Below are 24396 nucleotides of genomic sequence, written 5' to 3'. Positions count from 1 at the left end.
AAATATACTTTGACAGAAAATACATAACTGAATTTGTTTGTAAAATATAAAAGATGATGTTATGCCGTGTAAATAGATACCAAACATTTCACGCTTTAAAATTACCTGTGCAATGGCGACAAACAACATCAATTTTACTATTCATAGGTAAGGTGACCCCTTAAAAGCTGTGACATGTTTGGGTTTCTTAGCTCAATGGTAATGTCAAAACAGTGAGTTTTACACCAGATATAGTTTTCAGGGCTTTCCTGCCCACTTTTATTTAAAAGAACATCACAATTCACACAGGTATGTCTCCCTACTCAGGAGGTTCTCACCATCACTATGAATCAAACATAACATTCAGCCCCCTGGCTCTCTTGTGGCAGCTTTAGTGCCGAGTACCTCTATAGAATCATCCTGACCATAAGAACCTTTCTGTTCCTCTTGACCATGAAACACATCCCAGTGTATATGCATAACAGGGGGGCACGTTAGATTTTTTATTTTTTTTCACTGGGATGGGGCCCCTTATTAAAGGGGGCTTCCTGATTCTGATAAGCCCCATGGAAATAACATGGTGACAAGGTGCTTTGCCAGGAGGTAAATGTTCCAGTGTTCTTCGACACAGCCAATTTTGTGTTCAGACCATATCTTAAACTGATTGTAAAGGTTTTTTTTCCCCCACCAAACATGTTATACTTACCTGCTGTGTGCAGTGGATTTGTACAGAGCAGCCCTGACCCTCCTGAAGTTCCCCCTGGTACCTCCTATTTTCCGAGTGCCCCCCCTAGCAAGCCACCTGCTAGGGGTGCACTTGTGCGGGCTTGATCTTGAGCTGCACTGCGTGCGTTTATTGACACAGCTCAGCCCCACCCTCCACTCCATTGTCACTGGGTTTGATTGACAGCAGCAGGAGCCAATGCTTCCCGCTGCTCAGTCCAGTGAGGAAGGTGAGAAGAGAGAGAGAGCAGTGATGCTGCTCTCAGGCACAACACTGGATCGAGATTGGAAACAAGTATTTGGAGGGGGGACCTGCACCTCTGCATTAGGGTGAAGAAAAACCTTTAGAATTTACAACCACTATAAGCTCATACCTACTAAACACAATGTGAAAACATTGACGTTACATGAGACATCCCACAGACATGTCTCCCCCACCCACAAAAGCGAGTGAAAGACCGTTATTGTTACTGCAGAGTTGGAGAGAAAAAGCTCTATCAGGTCCCATCTGGATTGCTCCAATTGCCTATTAACAAGAATAATAAAATTCAAAAGGAAAAAAAAAATAAAACAATTAAAATAGATACAGAGAATTTACAAAAACAACCCTCCATGGTTACAATTACCATGTTATATCCTCTGGATGACAGTTATACTCCATAGTATCAAAACACTCAATGTTGGTCATCATTTCTAAGAAACACAGCCATTGCACCAGTTTCTATCAGAACAGACACATTATTTTTATCGGTGTGGTTCGTATTAAAAAGGGGCAAAACCCTCCTAGCTTGGAAGAGCTTTGACTCTGGGCCTTTGTACTCTGCTATGTTACAGATACTTTGAATTTATGTGTTATTATTGAATCTGTCAAATATATTTGGAGTACATAGTTGGGTCGCACCAATAACCAAAAAGTATTGAATAAAAACATGGTTTTCTGTATTTCTTTTCTCTCTGATTAAAACCAATGAATTTAAAAATAAAATAGGATTTTAGTATTGCCTGTAAAAACCTTTTCTCCAAGTACATTACAGGGCACAGGATGAAGTATTCTGGAACCAATGAAACAGCCTTTTATTTGCGGTTTCTCACCCTTCAGTTGGACCGCTTTTGGATAACGGCCCACAAGCAACAGGTTAACAACGGCAATTCATGGGAGCCTACAATGCTACCTGAAGAAGTTAATGACCAAAGCCTGTATCAGCTGAGGCCTGAACATCCACTTGCAAAACTGTTACAGAAGTATCAACAGAAGGTCAGGTGATAGCTCTGCAACCTGTGAAACAGATGCCCGATTCCGAAAATCTCAAGCACCAACTGATCTTATAGAGTGCGCTCTGTCAGGGAAAGAGGGAACCTTGTCATGGAGGCCATAAAATGTAAATGATGAGCTGTCCAATTCCCCCAGCAATAGTGGAACGAGATGCAAGCTGTCCCCTACAAGGACCGTCAGGCAGGACAAAGTGGTGTCTGACTGTTGAAAGGCAGCTGGAGCAGAAAGATAAACTTGAACAGCATTTACCACCTCCAAACAATGGAAAGAAATCTCCCTAGGATGTTTAGGAGCAGGTCATAGAGATAGTAGAATAATATATGTGGTAAGGTAAAAGAAAGCATCTTGGCAAAAAATTATGCACTGGGCCCAGGAAAATCTTGTTCTTGTGTAACACAAGAAATAGGTTGCCACCAGGTTATGGCCAACTCAAAAACTCAAAGTTGGAACCTTGAAAGTAAGGAGAGACTGAGGCTGGGTTCACACTAGAGCATGGGTCTTCAAACTACGGCCCTCCAGTTGTTCAGGAACTACAATTCCCATCATGCCTAGTCATGTCTGTGAATGTCAGTGTGTTACAATGCCTCATGGGATGTGTAGTTCTACAACAGCTGGAGTGCCGTAGTTTGAGGATCCCTGCACTAGAGCATAGAGTGGCTCACAGCAGGGGTCCGGTGCGTTTCCATTCACTGGTTCAGGTCCCAAATTTCTGTCTTCATTAACCACTTGAGACCCGCGCTATTGACAAAAGACGTCAACAGCGCGGTTCTCAGGTGCCAAGTGGACGTCTTTGGACGTCATTTGAAATGCATTACCCGCACGCGCCACTGGGGGGGGCGCGCGGCGGGTAACCACTGTGCCGCCGCATCGCTGGGGACCCGATGCGTGTACCTGGCGGCCGCGATGTCCGCCGGGTACACGCGATCGTCGGGAACACAGCCGGTAACAGCAGTGACGTGGAGCTCTGTGTGTAAACACAGAGCTCCACGTGCTGTCAGAGGAGAGGAGACCGATCTGTGTCTCTTGTACATAGGGACACAGCATCGGTCACCTCCCCCAGTCACCCCCCTCCCCCCACACAGTTAGAACACACCCAGGCTACACAGTTAACCCCTTCCTCACCCCCTAGTGTTAACCCCTTCCCTGACAGTCACATTTATACAGTAATTAGTGCATTTTTATAGCACCGATCGCTGTATAAATGTGAATGGTCCCAAATTTGTGTCGAAAGTGTCCGATACGTCCGCCGCAATATTGCAGTCCCAATAAAAATCGCAGATCGCCGCCATTACTAGTAAAAAAAAAATGAAAAAAAATCATAATTCTGTTCCCCATTTTGTAGGCGCTATAACTTTTGCGCAAACCAGTCGCTTACTGCGATTTTTTTTTTTTTTTTTTTACAAAAATACGTCAAAATACGTATCGGCCTTAACTGAGAAAAAACATTGTTTTGTTTTTTTTTAAAAATGGGAGATTTATTATAGCAACAAGTAAAAAAAATATATATATTTTTTAAATTGTCGCTCTTTTTTTGTTTATAGCGCAAAAAATAAAAACCGCAGAGGTGATCAAATACCACCAAAATAAAGCTCTATTTGTGGGAAAAAAAGGACGTCAATTTTGTTTGGGAGCCACGTCGCACGACCGCGCAAATGTCAGTTAAAGCGACGCAGTGCCGGAAGCTGAAATTTCGCCTGGGAACGAAGGGGGTTTATGTGCCCAGTAAGCAAGTGGTTAAGGAGTGAAAAGCAAGCAGTCTCTGAAACAGAACTGCCAAGACTGAAAATGGACCTGGAACTTGAAACACAGATGCAGACCAGACTGGGTAAAAGACTGGATTTGTCCCCCAGAGTACTTCCTGAGATGGATTTCCCCTTGTTTCACGCCAACAGAACATGCTTTTCATGTGCGATTGTGGGCTTCATGAGAAGTCGATTCCCTAGCTTTCAACATCATAGTGATGACAAAATCCGACCCTGAGGCCCATGTTCCTCAGAACCTGAGCTTCAACAGCTAAGCTGATAAACCAGTGACCAAGAAGCAGGGTAAACCAATCACAATACTGACCTGAATCACACGCTCTACAAACTATTAAGTTTGATGGCTGCAGCTATCATCCCAGTACCAACATTTTCACAAGCGATGCAATGGGCTTTTCTGTAGAAGTAATCGGAGTGGCTATACAGTCACCTGATCACTTCTACAGGGTGCGGAAGAGGGCCCCCCTTCCACTAACTTTACCGGGCTCTCCCAAGCAATCAGGGTAGCACCAGTGTAATGGTTGTGCACATTGGACCCCCGAAAAGCTGTATACAACATCCATTTTTTTTCATGTCTCAGCTCATTTCAGCCATGTTGTCATATGAAGGGCATAACCACATGACCCTTTCCCCCTCTCTTTTCTTTCAGTTATACAATACACATACTGTTAACGGATACCAGTAAACTGATGGGAAACACACAAACCCTTTCCATTAGCCACAGACTGGAGTTTTTCCAGACATTTGCAGTTCTCCCTATTGTAAATACTGTAGCAACCCACAATTCCGATTGACAGGTTATCAGCCAAAACGCTAAGCTTTTTTAAAAAAAAACACTCCTAAAATGCAAACACTGCATGTAAATGCGGCAAAAAACAGACATTTTAAACGTCCGTTAGGTCGATTGTGAGAGGTTGTAAAAAAAAAACGTCCCGTGTACACAAAGTCTAAAGCTTCAGTATATTTCACAACTCATGAAATTATAACAGCACAGCCAGGATATAGACATATTAACCTCCCTCAGTTCATTTCTAGCATTTCGAGGCCAAACATCGTTTACCTAGGAGTACCGGGAACAGAACCAGTCCAGTTCTTCTAGGGAAATGGGCAATACGAGACCCAACATATTTATAGCCATTTCAAAGCCAATTTCATGCTGGACAATAATATGCTTGTCAGCCGACTACACAGTAGGTAGTCAGAGATATGAATACCTATTGAAAAAAATGTATCTGGGACCTGATCATAAATGTGAAGACATCCCAGCAACCCTCCTCAGACGCTTAATTGCTCAGATGGCTTCTGTCAACACCCCTTTAATACCAGAGAAAAGGGAAATGCCAACACATTGTGATAGCTCTTGTGTGCCATCAAGAAAAAGACCTGTTACGAGAGCCAATTGATCACTTTGCTCATGGACTGAAGTCTGCGGAAACAGGATTTGCAAGTATTCTTCATTTTCAACTACTTTTTATTTCTCTGTAATTGTCTCTCTGTAATACCCTTTTTCTGTAAATAGCTTATTTGCACCATTTTGACCTTTTTAATTAATAAACCCTACTTTAAAAAAGTGCTGAAATTGCCTCTTATGCCGCATACACACGACTGTTTTTCGGGATGTAAATTTTTTTTATTTTTTTTTATGTCATTAAAAACGATTGTGTGTGGGCTCCATAGCATTTTTCACGACGTAAAAAATGGGCATTAAAAATTTAACGACGTGGAAAAAAAACGTGTATGCTCAGAAGCAAGTTATAAGACAGGATCGCTCTTTATGGTAAAACTAGAGTTCGTAATTGAGATAGCACATTCATCACGCTGTAACAGACTGAAAAGCACAAATCGTCTTTTACTAACACATAATCAGCAAAAGCAACCCCAAGGGTGGCGCCATCCGAATGGAACTTCCCCTTTATAGTGCCGTTGTATGTATTGTACGTCACTGCGCTTTGCTAGAGCATTTTTTGTTCACGATCGTGTGTAGGCAAGGACGTTTTAACAATAATCAGGTTGAAAAAAACGTTGTTTTTTCTAGACAATTAAAAATGGTCGTGTGTACGCAGCATTAGGCTTTTAATGCAAACTAAAAGAATCTGTCTCTTAAAGAGTGTTACTGTAGTATACATTTCTGAACATAGTCTGTGGTGACAGTCTGTGCGTTTCCGACGTTTATTCTAAAAATCATAGTTGTTATTGCTAAGATTGTCAGTTTGCTCCTTCTCGGTAAAAAGGTGGTGGTGGCAGTTCAAGGGTTAATTGCATAATTTACGTGACCCAGTGACAATTGCTCTCAGGCTACTGGCACCTAGATTATGGTCCTGCAAGCTGGAAAATCTTTGTGCTGGGTGCAGCTGAGAGTAGCACGGTTACGCAAGCGACAGTGTGGTGTGAGATTGGCTAGTCCTTTGTCACGAGTTGGTGAGAAGGGCAGGGTCTGATACTGCGTTTCGTCACACCCAGTTTTTCCTGCTACTCAGTGTACTTGTGGACTGAGAGGGGAGGAAGGTACACCTATGGGTACCCACTGTAATGAAAGCAACCAGAAGTGACAAGGATTCTGTCACTTTCGATTTTGGTTTTGTTGTTTACAAACCATTACTGGCCTGTAAAGCGCCTGAGTAAACCAATCTTGGTTTTATCAGATGCTTTGGAGACCATAGAAGAGATTTGGGACCCATTAGTCCCCAGATCTCTCCATAAAGAGGACCTGTCATGGCCCATGCTATCACAAGAGATGTTGTTCGTCCCTTGCGATAGCATTAAAGTTGATAAAAAAAATTAAAGGGACGGTGTAACAAAGTTTTAAATAAGAAATGTTCTTACGTGCAAATGCGTAGGCATATGTAAATCCCACATGCATATGCAAACAGTGATCGCATCACACATGAGGTATTGCCACGAATGTCAGAGCAAGAGCCAAACCTCCTGTTTACCTCTAAAATAGTATTTTTTTTTAAGGTACTGTAGTTTGTCGCCATTGTACAGGGGTGCACCATTTTAGAATGGGACATGGTAGATATCTATTTACTCTGCAGAACATCATCTTTTATATTTTACCAACAATTTATATTGTGTTGTGTGCAGTAAAATTCATTAAAGCGGAGTTCCACCCAAAAATGGAACTTCCGCTTTAAGTGACGGTGATCCCCTGACATGCCACATGTCAGGGGATCACCCTCTTTTTAGTGCCATCCAGCTCCCACTTCCTCCCAGTGCTCCGCAGTGTCGGAAGGAAGTTCACCTCTCCCGCCTCCCTCCGTGCAATTTTCTGATACAAGTCCCAGAAGATTGCCCGGCCAATCGCGGCACGGCTCGCGCATGCGCAGTGCGTGCCCGGATGTGAAGCCACAGCTAGGCACCCACAGTCAGGATGCTGGCGCCGAGTAGAGAAGGGGGAAAGGAGCGGGGCTTCGTTCGCCATCATCGCTGGACCGTGGGACAGGCGAGTGTCGGATTATTAAAAGTCAGCAGCTACACTTTTTGTAGCTGCTGACTTTTATATGGGTGGAACTCCGCTTTAAAGTATATTTTTTTCCCTAAAAACTTTGCGTTTTAAAAACCTCTGCTCAAATATTGTTTTCAGAAAAGTTGCAATAACCATCATTTTAATCTCCAGTGCTGATTATTACATGTATGTATCAAGATTGACCTGGGGGTAAGCTGGTTAAAAGGCAAAAACAATGTATATTCCGACACAGACATACGTACAAACACATAAAGAGAGCTTAAGACATTTACTGCAGTACCTGAAATGGAGTCTTTACTAACCAATGCTGGCCCAAGTGGACAGAATGTGTCAAATGTTTTACCCAGCAGCCACTGCTTGCCATTCTTCTTCATCTGCCAGTCACGGGCACTGACGTCATGAGCAACAGTGAACCCAGCAACATACTCCATTGCATCTTCCTCCTGTGTAAACAGTGGAAATGTAGCAGTGGACAGGATATAGGGGGCTGACAATAGCCATACAATACACCTTCTCAACATTAAAAGGGCAGTTTTGCCTTTGCTCCATTATTTATTACATGCTTGCTGCACAACCCATCTAATCTTGGTAAGTCTTCGTGGAAGCGACCACTTACTCACTAGCAAAATAGCAAGTATGTAGGCCTTGAGGGCCCATTTACACCTTTGCATGTGCGTACTTATACGGGATTAACAAGTTATTATTATTCAAAATGTATTTAAAGCCAACAGTGGCTAATATCAATGTATGTCTGGCAAGATAATACCCATCTACAAGTGCAGGATTTGATCTAGCCCAGGGGTGTCACTCAATTTATTTGCAGGCCATATCAGCATTATAGTTGCCCTCAAAGGACCACATTGAATATGTGGGTGTGGCCAAATTTCACAGTGGGAGGATATTAAAGAGGCAATAAATACCAGGAGTTGTATGTAGAATTCAGGGATACGCTATGTACAGAGTGCAGAGTTAAGGGGTGTAATATATATGTACAGAGTGCAGTTTCAGAAGTGTCCGATGCACAGAGTTCAGGGGTGCACTACATACAGAGTGCAGGGTTCAGGGATTTTATATGTACAGAGTTCAGTTTCAGAAGTGTCTGATGCACAGTGTTCAGGGGTGCACTACATACAGAGTGAAGAGTTCAGGGGTGTGCCGTGTACAGAGTGCAAGGTTGAGGAGTGCACTACATATAGAGTGCAGGGTTTAGGGGTGTGCTATACACAGTGTGCAAAGTTCAGCTCTCTTTCACAGGCGGTCACATCCACCACTCCTCGGATCCTTCCTCTGTACTACTCTCTCCCAACTCTGCACACATTTCCAGCCACAGCCCTGATCCCACTTCCCAAAGCATCTCACCCACCTGGCCCTTCTCCAGTACCTCCAGGCAGTGTAGGCAGCCTCGCCTCTTTCTTGCAGGGAGATCATAGGTCATCATCTGTCTGCCCGGGCACAGATGGGAATCACAAGGCAGTGTACCATGTGATGCCTCATTCCACAATGTATCTTCATCTACCTTATCCCTGCTGCAAGTGCAGGACAGGGAGGGATGTGCGAGAGCCGCTGAGAGGAAAGCTGTCCTTGTAAACACAGTGGTGAGCAGAAGGCGGGAGCCTGTGGTGGCAGAAGAGAGCTCTGACACATATTCCGGCTAAAAAAGGCCTGGGTGCGAGGGTCACATGAAATGGCCAGGCGGGCCGGATTCGCTCCACGAGCCATGTGTTTTAAACATGTGCTCCAGCCAAACAGATCCATGTGGTGTATTTACAATACACAAAACTGTAGACTTTGTTTACAGACTAAAGTAATGATGTGGACAGCATGATTTACACTATACAGCATAGCACCTCTTCCTTTAGGCTTCATTCACAGGAGATTTAAACTTCAGCTGCGGCAAGAATCTAGCAGGATTCACAGATGTATGTGGACAGTTACAGGCGCAGCTGTTTGCTCGTGTCTGGATGCAATTGTAAAATGGATTACCTGCGGTTAGGGACAGATAATCGCTCCTGGATGCAATCAACTTGCGATCATTGGCTCCTAACCGCAGCAAATCATTCCATGTGCGATTACATCTGGTCAGCTTTGGTCGCTGTCAGCCTATCATTGCTTTGTAAAAGCTGAGAGGCTGCAACCTGTGAATCCAGGGGAAGCAGCTGGATTCTTGTCACAGCTAAGAGTTAACCACTTTCCGACCGCCGCATGTAGATATACGTCGGCAGAATGGCACGTACAGGCACATTGGCGTACCTGTACGTCCCTGCCTAGACGTGGGTCGGGGGTCCGATCGGGACCCCCCCCCCGCTACATGCGGCAGTCGGGTTCCCTCGGGGAGCGATCCGGGACGACGGAGCGGCTATTTATTTATAGCCGCTCCGTCGCGATCGCTCCCCGGAGCTGAAGAACCGGGAGAGCCGTATGTAAACACGGCTTCCCCGTGCTTCACTATGGCGCTGCATCGATCGAGTGATCCCTTATATAGGGAGACTCGATCGATGACGTCATTCCTACAGCCACACCCCCCTACAGTTGTAAACACACACTAAGTGAACACTAAATCCTACAGCGCCCCCTGTGGTTAACTCCCAAACTGCAACTGTCATTTTCACAAAAAAGAATGCAATTTAAATGCATTTTTTGCTGTGAAAATGACAATGGTCCCAAAAATGTGTCAAAATTGTCCGCCATAATGTCGCAGTCCAGAAAAAAATCGCTGATCGCCGCCATAAGTAGTAAAAAAAAAAAAAATGAATAAAAATGCAATAAAAAAAATGCAATAAATGCAATAAAACTATCCCCTATTTTGCGCAAACCAACCGATAAACACTTATTGCGATTTTTTTTTACCAAAAATAGGTAGAAGAATACGTATCGGCCTAAACTGAGGGGAAAAAAAATGTATATATGTTTTTGGGGGATATTTATTATAGCAAAAAGTAAAAAATATTGCATTTTTTTCAAAATTGTCGCTCTATTTTTGTTTATAGCGCAAAAACTAAAAACCGCAGATGTGATCAAATACCACCAAAAGAAAGCTCTATTTGTGGGGGAAAAAGGACGCCAATTTTCTTTGGGAGCCATGTCGCACGACCGCGCAATTGTCTGTTAAAGCGACGCAGTGCCGAATTGTAAAAACCCCTTGGGTCATGTAGCAGCATATTGGTCCGGTCCTTAAGTGGTTAAAATGCTGTGTGAATTGCATCTGTACCATAAACAGCTGCTTGTGCTGGATTTACATGGCATAGCACAGCGCCTGTGTTAGTTTTAGCCCTCAAGCCAGAAGCTCACGACATGCATTTTTATTAATAACAAACATATTGGTTAAGGAAACTGCATCTGAAAAATAATCAGTGTTTTGCATTTCTTACCTTAATGTTTTTCCCTCTTTTCCCAATAACAAAGGCCAATTCAACCTCCCAATCCACTTCCTGCAAACAGAATGGGAAATTATTTTATTATACAGTACATGCAAAAACCTTTAATGGGGAACTTAAAAACAAACAAATGATGCTAAAAATACATTTCATTATTCAAATTAGCAACAAGAAAACTAGTGCCAAAAATGTAAAGAGGAAATTCAGAAAAGATAACACTGGATGACAAGCCTTACAATATAAAATATAGCAGCGCCCTCTAGTGGTTAAAATGTGTAACAACATTAATAGCTAAACTGCTTCAAAAACAATTGAGTACTGTCCATGATCATTTTTTTTATTTGCCCTAACAAATAATAGTTCTGACAGGTACCTCTCCAACTTCCGTTCAGGCCGCCTAGGTGGAAGTTCTGCTCTCCCCCTTCTTCGCTGCAATCTTCTGGGAAGAAGCTCTTTGTAGCTGCTAACTTTTAATACACACAAAAATGTCTGGAACTCCGCTTTATTGTGCCCAAAGCCAAAACATGTTTCTTTGGATAGAGTGGTAAAGGAACAGAACCTCTGTCAGGTTATTATTGCTGTCTGTGCATTGGTCCTCGTAACCACTATCATTGGGGTGAGGAAATGTTCCATTGGCAACTGTCTAAGCCGGCATTTCTTTCCATTTGGAGGGTTTCTTTTCTCTTCTTGTCCTGCCTACAGGACAGGAGTGATTGTTGCCTTTATGGCTGACCCAGAGGTTGCACCACTTCCCTCTCTTGTGGTACAGGTTCATGTAGATCTGGATTTTTACCAAACAGAACACCATCACTGATTACCATCTCTGACCACACATATAGGCCCTGATTCAGATAGGAGTTACGACAGCGTATCTCCGGATACGCCGTCGTAACTCTGAGTGTGCGGGGTCGTATCTATGCGCCCGATTCGTAGAATCAGTTACACATAGATTTCCCTAAGATCCGACTGGCGTAAGTCTCTTACACCGTCGTATCTTAGGCTGCATATTTACGCTGGCCGTTAGGTGGCGCTTCCGTAGATTTACGCGAGAAATAGGCAAATTAGGTAGATACACCGATTCAGAAACGTACGTTCGCCCGGCGCATTTTTTTACTTTGTTTACGTTCGGCTTTTTCCAGCGTAAAGTTACCCCTGCTATATGAGGCGTATCCTATGTTAAGTATGGACGTCGGGTCAGCGTCGAATTTTCCATTGATTACGTTGTTTGCGTAAGTTGTTCGCGAATAGGGCTGGGCGTAATTTACGTTCACGTCGAAAGCATTGGCTTTTTGCGGGTTAATTTGGAGCATGCGCACTGGGATACGTTCACGGACGGCGCATTCGCCGTTAGCCAAAAACGTCATTTACGTGGGGTCAGCCATCATTACCATACAACACGCCCACTGCATGGAGAATTTGAATTCCGCAGGACCACATACGCTATGCCGCCTTAACTTAGGGCGCAAGTTCTTTCTGAATAGGGAACTTGCGCCCTAATTTACGGCGTCGTAACGTATCTGATATACGTTACGCCCGCCGATAGATACACAATTGTATCTGAATCCTGGCCATAGCGTCTTACTTTGTGATGGATTATCATTGATGTTATATTTCTGTATACTTTGCTGCTGTATGTACATGGCTTTAGATTTGGTGTCTTTATCTCTGTGACCCATGTCCCACCACCCAGGCAGTTCTTGTGAACTCCCTGGATTGATATTAATTTGGGGCTGGTGTTTGGATATATTGGGTGGTTTCTTATACAGCAGCAGTGCATATTACTGCGATTTCCAGCTTCCAATGGGGATCCCACAGGTATGGCACATACAGTACATACTTTTGCCGGTCAAACCTGGACCATTGTAACCATGTAAAAATTGCCATACCTCAACTTTAACCTTGAAGCAGCTTCTGAACCACAAGACCTGTGCATACATAACTTTAAGCTTACTGTCATATCACAGCTTTTCCGTTGTACTACATTTACCTTGCTTTCAGGTGGAAGGACAATGGAGTCATATGGGCCAATGATTGAGCTGGGGAACTTGCTGAAGATGATGGGCTCTTTAGGAACAGGAACATTCTGCTCCAGGCAGTGGTCCACATAATTCATCCCGACACAAACCACTTTGTCTGGGTTGGTGATCGGAGCCAAAATAGTAAGGTCATTGCGGTTCAGAATGTGTTGACCGGAGTTCAAAGCTCTGTGGAAGGGTAAACTTAGGTGACCAAAACAATGGATGATGAACTCCAGACACATAGAAAATACACAACTGAAATATATACATGTAATCTGTTTTCACTACCAAAGAATGTCATTTTTTTGCACCAGTCATGTTGTGTAGGCCTTCCTGCCACACAGAACAGCCAAGTTTTGGACCTCTGACTACTTTTCAGATAACAGTACAGCCTGGTCCAGGATCAGCTCCAGCCCTTAATCGGACAATGAAGAAGCAGCAGCACACTGATGAGGTCATCACTTTGCTCTGCCTTCCTGTAAGCTTGCTTGCAGTGTTAGACTGACAGTGCTATACACTTTGAAACCCTCTCTATAACACCCCAGGTACAGGAAGTCCCCGAGTTACAAACATCCGACTTACAAGCCACTTATACTTACAAATGGAGGGAGACAACAGGGAGCAAGAGAGGAAATCTACCCCTAGGAAAGGGAAATTCACTGCTGTAAAGCCTCATACACAAACGGATTTTCTGCAGACAAAGACTTTTGTCGGAAGGGTGTTGGCCAGGAACTTATCTTGCATACAAACGGCAAAGAATTGTCAGCCAACAAACACAAAACTACGCGTTTGTTCAGCTCTTTAGCGCCACCCTTTGGGCAACTTCTGCTAATGTTGTGTTATGGTTAGCATTGCTTCTAAAAATGCGTGTTTGTACTTTGGAGTTTAGTCTGACGGACACACGATCGGATATTCCGACATCACACAATTGTTGGCGGACAATATTAAAGCATGCTATTCCACATTTGTTGGCGGAAAATCCGACAACAATTGTCCGACGGAGCATACAAGCGGTCGGATTTTACGACAACAGCCAGTCATCACATAATTTTTGTTTTTTAGATTTCATTTGCAATAAAAGACATTGGTTAAAGGAGTGCGGCAGTCCAGGACCTTTTTCTATCCAATGCACCTGCGCATAGCCAGCACCCTTTTGGTCCAGTGGGACGGAAGCAAAGCCAAGGGATCAGCAACTTTTGGAGCGGTATATTTTCTCATCACACAATTCCCGTCTGAAAATCCGATCGTGTGTACGAGGCTTAAGAGTTATCATGGGAAAAAGGTGTCTTCCCCGAAGCTATCACTAATCCTGGTTTCAATTGTCACCGGGACAGAAAGTGAGGTGAAATCTTCTGAACAGGGGCACAGACAGCACAACAAACATTACAGGGGTGTTAACCCTTCCCTATGCTATCTATCCAAAACTAAAAATTATTTATAAAATTGACCAAATTTCTTTTACCTGTTCCAACTTACAAATTCATCTTAAAAGGAAAAATCCAGCCTGAGCTCATTTGGCTGGACTTCTCCTATGGGTCACAGAAGCGCAATTCATTTTGCACTCATGTGACCCGTTTTCAGAGAATGTACTGAAGTCCGCTATCTGCCGACATTATCAATATCAGTCCAGGCACCGCATCATCCTGGATCTGCCAAGTGCCTGGACTGATAGCCGTCTCAGCCCCTCAGCGAGCTGCCCCCCACCCCTCCACAGCTCAGTGCACCAGTGAGCAGGAAAGCTGCTGATTGACAGTCTGCAGCTCTCTGCTCGGGCAGCCGAGAGAACTGAGACAATCAGCGGTTTGATCGCCCGGTTCTCAGTGCAGAGACGCCGGGGGACAGATGCAGCATCCACCTAGGTAAGTAAAAAACTGCACTAACCAGGGGGAACTGCCTGTAAACCTTCTAGCCCACTTTGGGTTAGAAATCACTCGGTCACCTTTCACACACACCTATACCGGCATATTTTCTGCAGGTTACAGCCTGAGTGTCACCCATGTACTATGTGACTCACAGTCTTTTAGAGCCCCACGACAGTTTTTTTTAGGTCTGTAATCCCATATGAAAACAGGCTCTTCCCCCACATGTGACAGAATCGCAGGATTCTCTACTGACTTTTACAATACAATGAATCAGCCATCAACAGCCGAGTTAGGAATTTGATTTGCATTCTGTGCGGTGAAAGTAAAAATGAAAAGACATTTAGGGCCAGATTCAGGTAGATCAGCGGATCTTTAGATCCGCGTGATCTATCTGATTTAAGATACGCTGCCGCAAGTTTGAGAGGCAAGTGGGTAATTCACAAACCACTTACCTCCAAACTTGCGGCGGCGTCTCGCAAATCCCCCGGCGGAATTCAAATTCCGCGGCTAGGGGGAGTGTACTATTTAAATCAGGCGCGTTCCCGCGCCGATTTAAATGAGCATGCGCCGTCCGCGAAATTTCCCGGCGTGCATTGCTCCCACTGACGTCACTAGGACGTCAGTGGTTTCGACGTGAGCGTAACTTGGATGCGCGGGTTTCTGAATCGGCGTACGCAAACAACGTAAAAAAATTCAAAATCGATGCGGGAACGACGGCTATACTTAACATTGGCTGCGCCTCATAGAAGCAGGGGTAAGTATACGCCGGGAAAACCGCTACGGAAACGTCGTAACAAACTGCGTCGGGTCCGCGTACGTTTGTGAATTCGCGTATCTCGCTGATTTACATATTATTCAGCGTAAATCAGCGGGAACGCCCCCCGCGCCATTTTCAAATTGAAAATAAGATCCGACTGTGTAACACAATTACACCTGTCGGATCTTAGCCATATCTATGCGTAACTGATTCTATGAATCAGGCGCATAGATACGACCAGTGTAAGTCAGAGATACGATGGTGTATCAGGAGATACACCGTCAAATCTCTTTGTGAATCTGGCCCACAAAATCTTTAGGGTGACCCGACCCCAACACACTTTTAAATGCCCGAATCTGACATCCGAATCCCTAAATTTGAAATGATACCTCTTGGCTGTCTGAAAGGCTGTGTCTCCAGCTTCTAAGAACGCTCTCATTGTAGGAGGTAATGAAGAATCAAAGGAATTTAGGTCAATGATCTTCTCCCCATCCAGCTCCACACCAATTCTCTGGCCTGCAGAGGCGGCACTCTGGAACTGAACAAATCTCATCCTAAGCGGCTGAATCTGAGAGAAGCCTCGTCTCTGTATATTACAAACAGGGTTCTGCTGGACCAATCGCACTGCACCTCGGATCCAAATCGACATTAGCCCTTAAGGAAAAAAAAAAAAAGAGCTTTCATTACCAAAAAAAAAAAAAAAGTAAAATATGTGCACTAAAATTCGACAATTGCACGGTATCAGAATGATAGAATTTCTCTTGCTAGCGCGTCTGACAGTATATATTTCACATAGAGATTGGACCTGTGCCCTTTCCATGCAGTGCAAACAATGGCCAGGATTCAGGTAGAATTGCGCATTATTTACGGAGGCGCAGGGCAACGTTTTTGCCCTGCGCCCCCGCAAATTTGCTCCGCTGCCCTTGATTCACGGAGCAGAAGCTTCGTAAATTGCGCGGGCGCGCCGGCAAAATGCCCGGCGCAAGAGCACACAATTTAAATGATCCCGTAGGGGGCGGGAATCATTTAAATTAGGCGCGTTCCCGCGCCGATCGTAGAGCGCATGCTCCGTCGGGAAACTTTCCCGACGTGCATTGCGGCAAATGACGTTGCAAGGACGTCATTTGCTTCAAAGTGAACGTGAATGGCGTCCAGCGCCATTCACGATTCACTTACGCAAACTACGTAAAATTCAAATTTCGCGACGCGGGAACGACGGGTATAAGTAACATGGGCTGCCCCTGCTAATAGCAGGGGCAGCCTTGCGCGAAAACCAGCGTACGTAAACGACGTAAATTGCGTACGCAGGGCTCGCGCAACGTTGTGAATCGGTTTTAGTATGCAATTTGCATACTATACACTGAGCACAACGGGAACGGCATCTAGCGGCCACCGCAAGAATGCAGCCTAAGATATGCGGGCATAAGAGCCTTATGCCGCGCAGATCTTAGGCTGCAGTCGGCGTAACAAGGTTCCTGAATCAGGAGCACTCGTTACGCGGGGGCAAGTAAGCAATTGCGCTGTGTAACCTATGGTTACACAGGCGCAATTGCTTCTTGAATCTACCCCTGTAGGTTCACTTTATTACCCGCCCCATCAACTGCACATATTTATTTTGCTTTTATTCCCACACCATTTACTTCAATCACTGGGACCAAAGAGAGCTATCCCTGTGTAAGCCACAACAGGGCACTTATTTAAGGACTGGGCACTCACTCCCTGCCCTAATTTGACAGTGCCTGGGTAACCAATCATCAAACACCAGTATTTTCATGTATTAGTAAGTGAAGTCAATCATGCATTCCTCATACCCAGCAGAAGCGCCAGGTATTTCCTTTGTATCCAGAAGCCAAGAGTTGTGTGTGCACTCAGCACCCATTCATAGCAGTGCGCTGTGGTAATGCATGCGTTGGTGTGCTGCAATGCCCTTCATTGTAATTGGCTCCCCATCACACCTTAGCCTCCATTCACACCCGAGCGATTTGACAGGTCAAATCGCATGACAATTCACACACTATTTTGGGCAACGGCACTGTTCAAACCGGTGCGAAACTGACTTTGCGTTGTCATATGGATTTGAAAAAGTAGTTCCTGTACTACTTTTGGCGATTTCAGGTGCGACTTGCATAGACATCTGTGTATGAAGCTGCACAGATGCCTTCCAAGTCACACTGACATGTCGCTTTGAAATAATTTGATTTCAGGTGAATTAGCACAATTTCAAAGCCGCATTCAATGTAAACGAAAGCTGAAAAATGCATTTGTGGTGTCCTGTGTCGTGCATTGCGCAAACATGCGGCTTGCTCCAACTTTACATACATGGTTTTAGCAGCCAGGGTTGTGATGTGTCCCTAAATAAGAAACTGTTGCTTTGTTCTGCATGGGCAAGTACCAGAACGTTGCCCGAATAGACAAAAGCTGTTACAGGTATGTACAGGCTCCTCTAGTAGTCAACAACTTATTCCTGTCAACAGCTTGTCTTGATTATGGGCTGAAAATAATGACTGTGCAAACTATTCTAGGATAAATAAGGCATCAAAAGACCAGAAGGGCCATCAAGGATTGCCACCTGGTGGGCCACATGCTGGCCTTCTAATCTATTACTGATCGCCAAGACAATGAATAATACTAGATAGACATTGGTAGTAGAACTGGTCAAGTTGGCATGGACTTAAAACAAATTGGTCAGTGAGTGATGAAGCACAGATAAGCTCTGTGTGCTTAGAGAGTGTTACAGTACCTCTAGGATTTGGAGGCAATGGCTGTCTTGTCCATTTGCAATACCAAGCGGTGGCATGCACAGGTTTTTAGGGGTTAAACCGGGAGGTAAGGCAAGGAGGCAGCAAAATGCCTCCTCCCTGCCTGTCACATGCCACATGCGTTATGAACTCGCATCAGTGTGAACCGGGCCTTAGACCCTTCATCTTAGGTGAGCCCGCGTCACCTGCCAGGGGTGTCATTCATATCAGAGATATAGTGGCCAGACAGCAACAAGCCAAGAAGCTGTGGCTTAGCGAGGGAGTACGCACATACCGTATATACTCAAGTATAAGCCGCGTTTTTCAGCCCTTTTTTTAGGGCTGAATATACCCCTCTTGGCTTATACTCGAGTCAGTGTACCTGAGGGGCTGCGGGCGTCCATTGTTTTAAAACTCGCGGCTTCCTCCTGGTGCCGTCCCATTCCGTGATAGGCGTTTGACACTGTGTTCAGTGTTCCGCCTATCACAGACGTTCTTTCATTCTCAGACTCAGTTGCCCAGCAGACACTGTGTTCAGCCTATCACGGACCTTCTCTTGTCCGAGGATGAAAGAACGTCCGTGATTGGCAGAACACTGAACACAGTGTCTGCTGGGAAACGGAGTCCAAGGGTGAAAGAACGTCCGTGATAGGCGGAACACTGAACACAGTGTCAAATGCCTATCACGGGATGGGACAGGACCAGGGGGAAGCCGCGAGTTTTAAAAAATGGACACCCGCAGCGCAGCCTGTCAAGAATTTCAGGTATGCTGCAATGGGCACAGTAAGGTTGTATTGGGCACAGTGAGGCATGCAAATGGGCATTGTTGACCCTCTTTTTCCACTTACAGTAGCTGCTGCATTCTCACCCTAGGCTTATACTGGAGTCAATACGTTTTCCCATTTTTTTTTGGTAAAATTAGGTGCCTCGGCTTATACTCGGGTCAGCTTATACTCGAGTATATACGGTACATTAATTAACAGTTATTTGTGTTAAATTGGGCCGAAGTACAGGATAGCCATACATGGGGAGATGACACACTAAGAATAGAATTCTGACAGTCATTTAAACAGCACATTATTATCCCAAGATAAGACTATGTGGCCTAAGGCTCACTGTACCTGTTAAAATCTGAACATATATTCTTAGATTTACCAAAACTATGTAATGTGAGGTGTGTAAGGGGCCTTAGTGGATTTCTCATCCAGTCAATGAAATAGGCAATCTAATCAGTGCAAGATTAAGCCATGTATAGCCCACCACAAATGTGTGGACAGGGGGCTTGTTTTAGACCGGGGGTCTTCAAAGTCCAAACGTTCTAAATAAAGGGCCAGTTTATGGTTGTTAAGACTTTAGGGGGGCTGGACTGTGGCCAGTGTGAGTAGAAAATGTCCTGGCGTAAGTGCTCCATCTTTGGAATTATGGGGAAAATTAGTGCGTCATTGTTGGTGTCAGTAGGAGGAAAAATGCTCCATCATTGGTGTCAGTGAAGAAATAGTACCCCATTGTTGGTGTCAATAGTAGTAATAGTACCCCATTGTTGGTGTCAATAGAAGGAATAGTATCCAATTGTTGGTGTCAGGAGAAGGAATAGTGCTCCATCATTGGTGTCAGTGAAGGAATATTACCCCATTGTTGGTGTCAGTAGAAGGAATAGTGCTCCATCATTGGTGTCAGTAGAAGTTATAGTATCCAATTGTTGGTGTCAGCAGAAGGAATAGTGCTCCATCATTGGTGTCAGTGAAGGAATAGTACCCCATTGTTGGTGTCAGTAGAAGCAATAGTACCCCATTGTTGGTGTCAGTAGAAGGAATAATGCTCCATCATTGGTGTCAGTGAAGGAATAGTACCCCATCATTGGTGTCAGTGAAGGAATAGTACCCCATTGTTGGTGTCAGTAGAAGCAATAGTACCCCATTGTTGGTGTCAGTAGAAGGAATAATGCTCCATCATCTGTGTCAGTAGAAGTAATAGTATTCAATTGTTGGTGTCAGGAGAAGGAATAGTGCTCCATCATTGGTGTCAGTGAAGGAATATTACCCCATTGTTGGTGTCAGTAGAAGGAATAGTGCTCCATCATTGGTGTCAGTAGAAGTAATAGTATCCAATTGTTGGTGTCAGCAGAAGGAATAGTGCTCCATCATTGGTGTCAGTAGAAGTAATAGTATCCAATTGTTGGTGTCAGCAGAAGGAATAGTGCTCCATCATTGGTGTCAGTGAAGGAATAGTACCCCATTGTTGGTGTCAGCAGAAGGAATAGTGCTCCATCATTGGTGTCAGTGAAGGAATAGTACCCCATTGTTGGTGTCAGTAGAAGCAATAGTACCCCATTGTTGGTGTCAGTGAAGGAATAGTACCCCATTGTTGGTGTCAGTAGAAGCAATAGTACCCCATTGTTGGTGTCAGTAGAAGGAATAATGCTCCATCATCGGTGTCAGTAGAAGTAATAGTATCCAATTGTTGGTGTCAGTAGAAGGAATATTGCTCCATCATTGGTGTCAGTGAAGGAATAGCACCCCATTGTTGGTGTCAGAGCAGGAATTATTGCCTTGCTGTTGGTGTAAGTGGCCTGAAGGGCCAGATAATAGTAAGCACAGTGTGGAAACCACTGCTTTAGACTATATCTACCACTGATAACGGTTCTATGTTTTCTACTCCACATTACCGGTGTGAGTGAGCTGTTGTGATAATAATCCAAGCAGTATGTTCTTTATGCATTGAACCTTATGTTTTCTTATTAACTATAAAGGACAATGTATAGCGGCATGCATTACATAATCACAAATAATAATAACATCACAGAATGGGCATAAAATAATGTGTTGCCATGGATACAAAGGACGGCATCATGTTGCAGTACAGATGGATCGGTAAGGACAGATAATGAGCAGAGAACGACCCAAGGAGTTAGTGAAGAAACAAACACAGTAGGTTATATTGTAAGATCGCTAATCAGAGGTTGGTGATCCTATACAGTCACTAATTACAGCATTTAGTTGAACAGAACCTGATGACGCATTGCCATCAAACCATAAGCCTGATTTACAGACACGGTGTATTCATATTACATAAAAAACCTTTCCCTGAAGTGCTCGGGGAAGAGTCATTTCTATGTATTTAAAAATAAATGACATTCTGTTTTCCAAAGTCAATGGAATTATTTACAGTGTTTTGGTAAAGATTGAGGGATACCATCAGCCAGAATGGTAAAGTTGTAAAACGGGGGAAGCATGTCCGCTCTTTAAGATCACATTTCTGCCTGTGTTTTCAGAAACGTGCTAAGAACACAGCAAAATGCGCCACACGCTTGCCTACCTCCCAACTTTTTGAGATGAGAATTGGGGACACCTATTGGCAAAAGTATGTAGGCATAGGACACGCCCCCTGTCACGCCCCCTATAGTGGATGTAAACCGATTCATGAAATTTTTGCTGGGCATGTATATCTGCTGTGTCTTCTTATCTCTCTTCAAAGCACTATGTCCTGTAGCTGTCTCCTGCTCCGTTCTTCTGTTATCAGCCTTAATTAATTAACTCCTGACAGGTTCTCCGAGACAGGAGCATGAAGTGTGTGTCGGGAGAGATTGCTTATAAATAGATTAGCAGACAGCTTGCCTCTCACAGCAGAGCTCTGCACATTCATTCCTTCCTTCCTTTGCCAATGTGGAGAGGGGGGTGTGTGCCTTTCCTCCAATCAGATGTATTGACTGTATGCCAATAATCTACTCCCAGTGCCAACCAGGAAGAGAAAATCTGTAGCACGCTGAGCACTTTCTAAAGCAGGGATAAACAATCAGCAGACCTCCAGCTGTTGCAGAACTACAAGTCCCATGAGGCATAGCAAGACTCTGACAGCCACAAGCATGGCACCCAGAGGCATGATGGTACTTGTAGTTTTGCAACATTTGGAGGTCCGCTAATTGCATATCCCTGTTCTAAAGGATAGAGATTATATATATATATATATATATATATATATTATACATACATACACACACAGAGCTGAAGACAGCAGATATACATGTAAAACTTATGTAGGGAGATTTGTTTCATCCCTGTGTATCATCTGAGGCTGTTCACTGACTCCTGGGATTGAAGATACTTATATCCCCGACATGGCAGCTGAATAGGACGCCGCGCGAGGTACAGCGAAAGTGGAGCGATTTACTGACCAAAAAATAAAAAGCTTTACAACTTAAAAAAAAAAAAAATTCTGAACGTTAATGCTGTGATCAGCAACGAACTTCTAAAATAGGGTGGAACTCTGCTTCATCCACTTCAGCCCCGGAAGGATTTGCCCCCTTAATGACCAGGCCATTTTTTGCGATACGGCACTGCGTCGCTTTAACTGACAATTGCGCGGTCGTGCGATGCTGTACTCAAACACAATTGACATCCTTTTTTTTCCCCACAAATAGAACTTTCGTTTGGTGATATTTGATCACCTCTGCGGTTTTTATTTTTTGCGCTATAAACAAAAAAGAGCGACAATTTCGAAAACAATCCTTTTTTTACATTTTGCTCTAATAAATATCCCCCAACAAATATATATACCGTATTTATCGGGGTATTGCGTGCTCCGGCGTATAGCGCGCACCCCTAAAGTGGACCCGCATTCCTGTAAAAAAAAAAAAACGGCGGCCTCGTCGGGTCCGGCGTCCGTCTTGCGGTGTCCTCCCCGCTCGATCCCCGCGCCGAGTTTGAACTACTGCGCCGGCATATACCGAGCGCAGTACACTCGTGTATAGTCGGGGAGGCTCAGCTCCTCTCGCGGTCACGTCCTGTGCGTCCTGTACGTGACTGCGAGAGGAGCCGAGCCTGCCCGACTATACACGAGTGTACTGCGCTCGGTATATGTCGGCGCAGTAGTTCAAACTCGGCGTGGGAAGCGGGTATCGGCGTATATCGCGCACCCACGATTTTGCCCTGAATTTCAGGGCAAAAAAGTGCGCGGTATACGCCGATAAATACGGTATATAAAAAAAAATAAACACATTTCTTCTTCAGTTTAGGCCAATATGTATTCTTCTACATATATAACAAAATCGCAATAAGCATATATTGATTGGTTTGCGCAAAAGTTATAGCGTCTACAAAATAGGGGAAAGATGTATGGCATTTTTATTATTTATTTATTTTTTACTACCAATAGCGGTGATCAGTGATTTTTTGTGGGACTGCGACATTGTGGAGGACAGATTGGACACATTTGACAGTTTTTTAGGACCACTGACATTTAAACAGCGATTGGTGCTATAAAAATGCACTGATTACTGTATAAATGTCACTGGCAGGGAAGGGGTTAACAGTAGGGGCGATCAACTGGTTAAATGTGCACCCTGGAGGTGTTTTCTAACTGGATGGGGGACTGTGTGACTGGGGAAACACACAGATCCATCTTCCTGCATAACAGAAACACAGGATCTGTGTGATCTCCCCTGTCAGAACAGAGATTTGCCTTGTTTACACAGGCAGGTCCCCGTTCTGTCACTGCGGGGAATGATCGCTGATTGGCTCCCCCCGCTGGTCAATGGGAGCGCGCCCACAAAAGCGAGTTTCTGAGCCAATGTACAGCTACAGCAATTGGCGGAATCCTGCCACCTTGCCGCAGTACAACAGCAGCTGATCGGCAAGTAAATAAAAGTTTAGGCCTCATTCACACAGGCGTATGACAGCGCCCCCCAGTGTGAGGGCCATGTGTTGCCCACAGATGGCAGCACTATTCATGTCAATGGGGACACAGCACTTGCGTGGAACACCAGCGCTTCCCTGTGCAAGAAAAGCACACCTACACACACAGAGGGGTATGCTGGACGCCCTACACTTCACTACCATTTGAAAACTTGGAGAATGAAAACTACAATCTGATTGGTTGCCAAGAACAACTGCAGCAGTTCTAGTATATCCCCCCCACCTGATGATTGTGAGGCATGCACTATGTGTAGGTGATTTAGCAATTAGAAAGATTTATGAATAATATAAAAAAAAAAAAAAGCATTATCCGGGACCCGACATGGACCAGTGCGCCCCCTACAAGTACAGACCCTCATAAAACCCATGCTATAGCCTGGAGCTCCCCATCTACAGCGCAATGTAATGACGTGACACATAGAAACACACAGAACGCAGGTTACCAGGGTGACAGCACGAGAACCCCCCAACGTGTCCTGGTGTGGCAGAAGCAGTGCTCAGTCCCGTGACCCGCTCTACAGCCAAACATAACTACACTTCCCAGAATTCCCTACGCCCGCCTTCAACAACTTTATTTAAAACGTGAAAGAGATTACAGCCAGGGTGTGCGAGTTGCCTAGCATGGAGTCGTCTGTGAGGGGATTTTAGTGACCGGAGAGCTTCATATTTTTGCTGTACATGTTGCTGTAAATTACAATGAGAAGAAAGTATGGCCCGGGATACAAAATGGTAGGCGCAGCAGTGGAAGAGTTAAAT

The 24396-nt window shown here is 44.5% G+C and overlaps 1 protein-coding gene across 1 annotated transcript in view; it reads right to left on the bottom strand.

Moving 5' to 3' along the window:
* LOC120933000 (fumarylacetoacetate hydrolase domain-containing protein 2-like) overlaps positions 1 to 24190 on the bottom strand; it is a 30869-nt gene extending 6679 nt beyond the window's left edge. The window contains exons 1-5 of the mRNA XM_040345927.1: positions 24084 to 24190; positions 15602 to 15866; positions 12563 to 12779; positions 10570 to 10629; positions 7482 to 7644 (exon numbers count right to left, since the gene is read on the bottom strand). Coding sequence (XP_040201861.1) covers positions 7482 to 7644; positions 10570 to 10629; positions 12563 to 12779; positions 15602 to 15861 — 700 coding nt within the window. The 5' untranslated portion in view covers positions 15862 to 15866; positions 24084 to 24190. The remainder of the gene's footprint in view (positions 1 to 7481; positions 7645 to 10569; positions 10630 to 12562; positions 12780 to 15601; positions 15867 to 24083) is intronic.
* Positions 24191 to 24396: the final 206 nt, after the last annotated feature.

This window comes from Rana temporaria, chromosome 3 (genome assembly GCF_905171775.1).
Source record: "Rana temporaria chromosome 3, aRanTem1.1, whole genome shotgun sequence".
In the NCBI taxonomy this organism is placed as follows: domain Eukaryota; kingdom Metazoa; phylum Chordata; class Amphibia; order Anura; family Ranidae; genus Rana; species Rana temporaria.
This window is presented reverse-complemented; position numbering and strand designations above follow the sequence as displayed.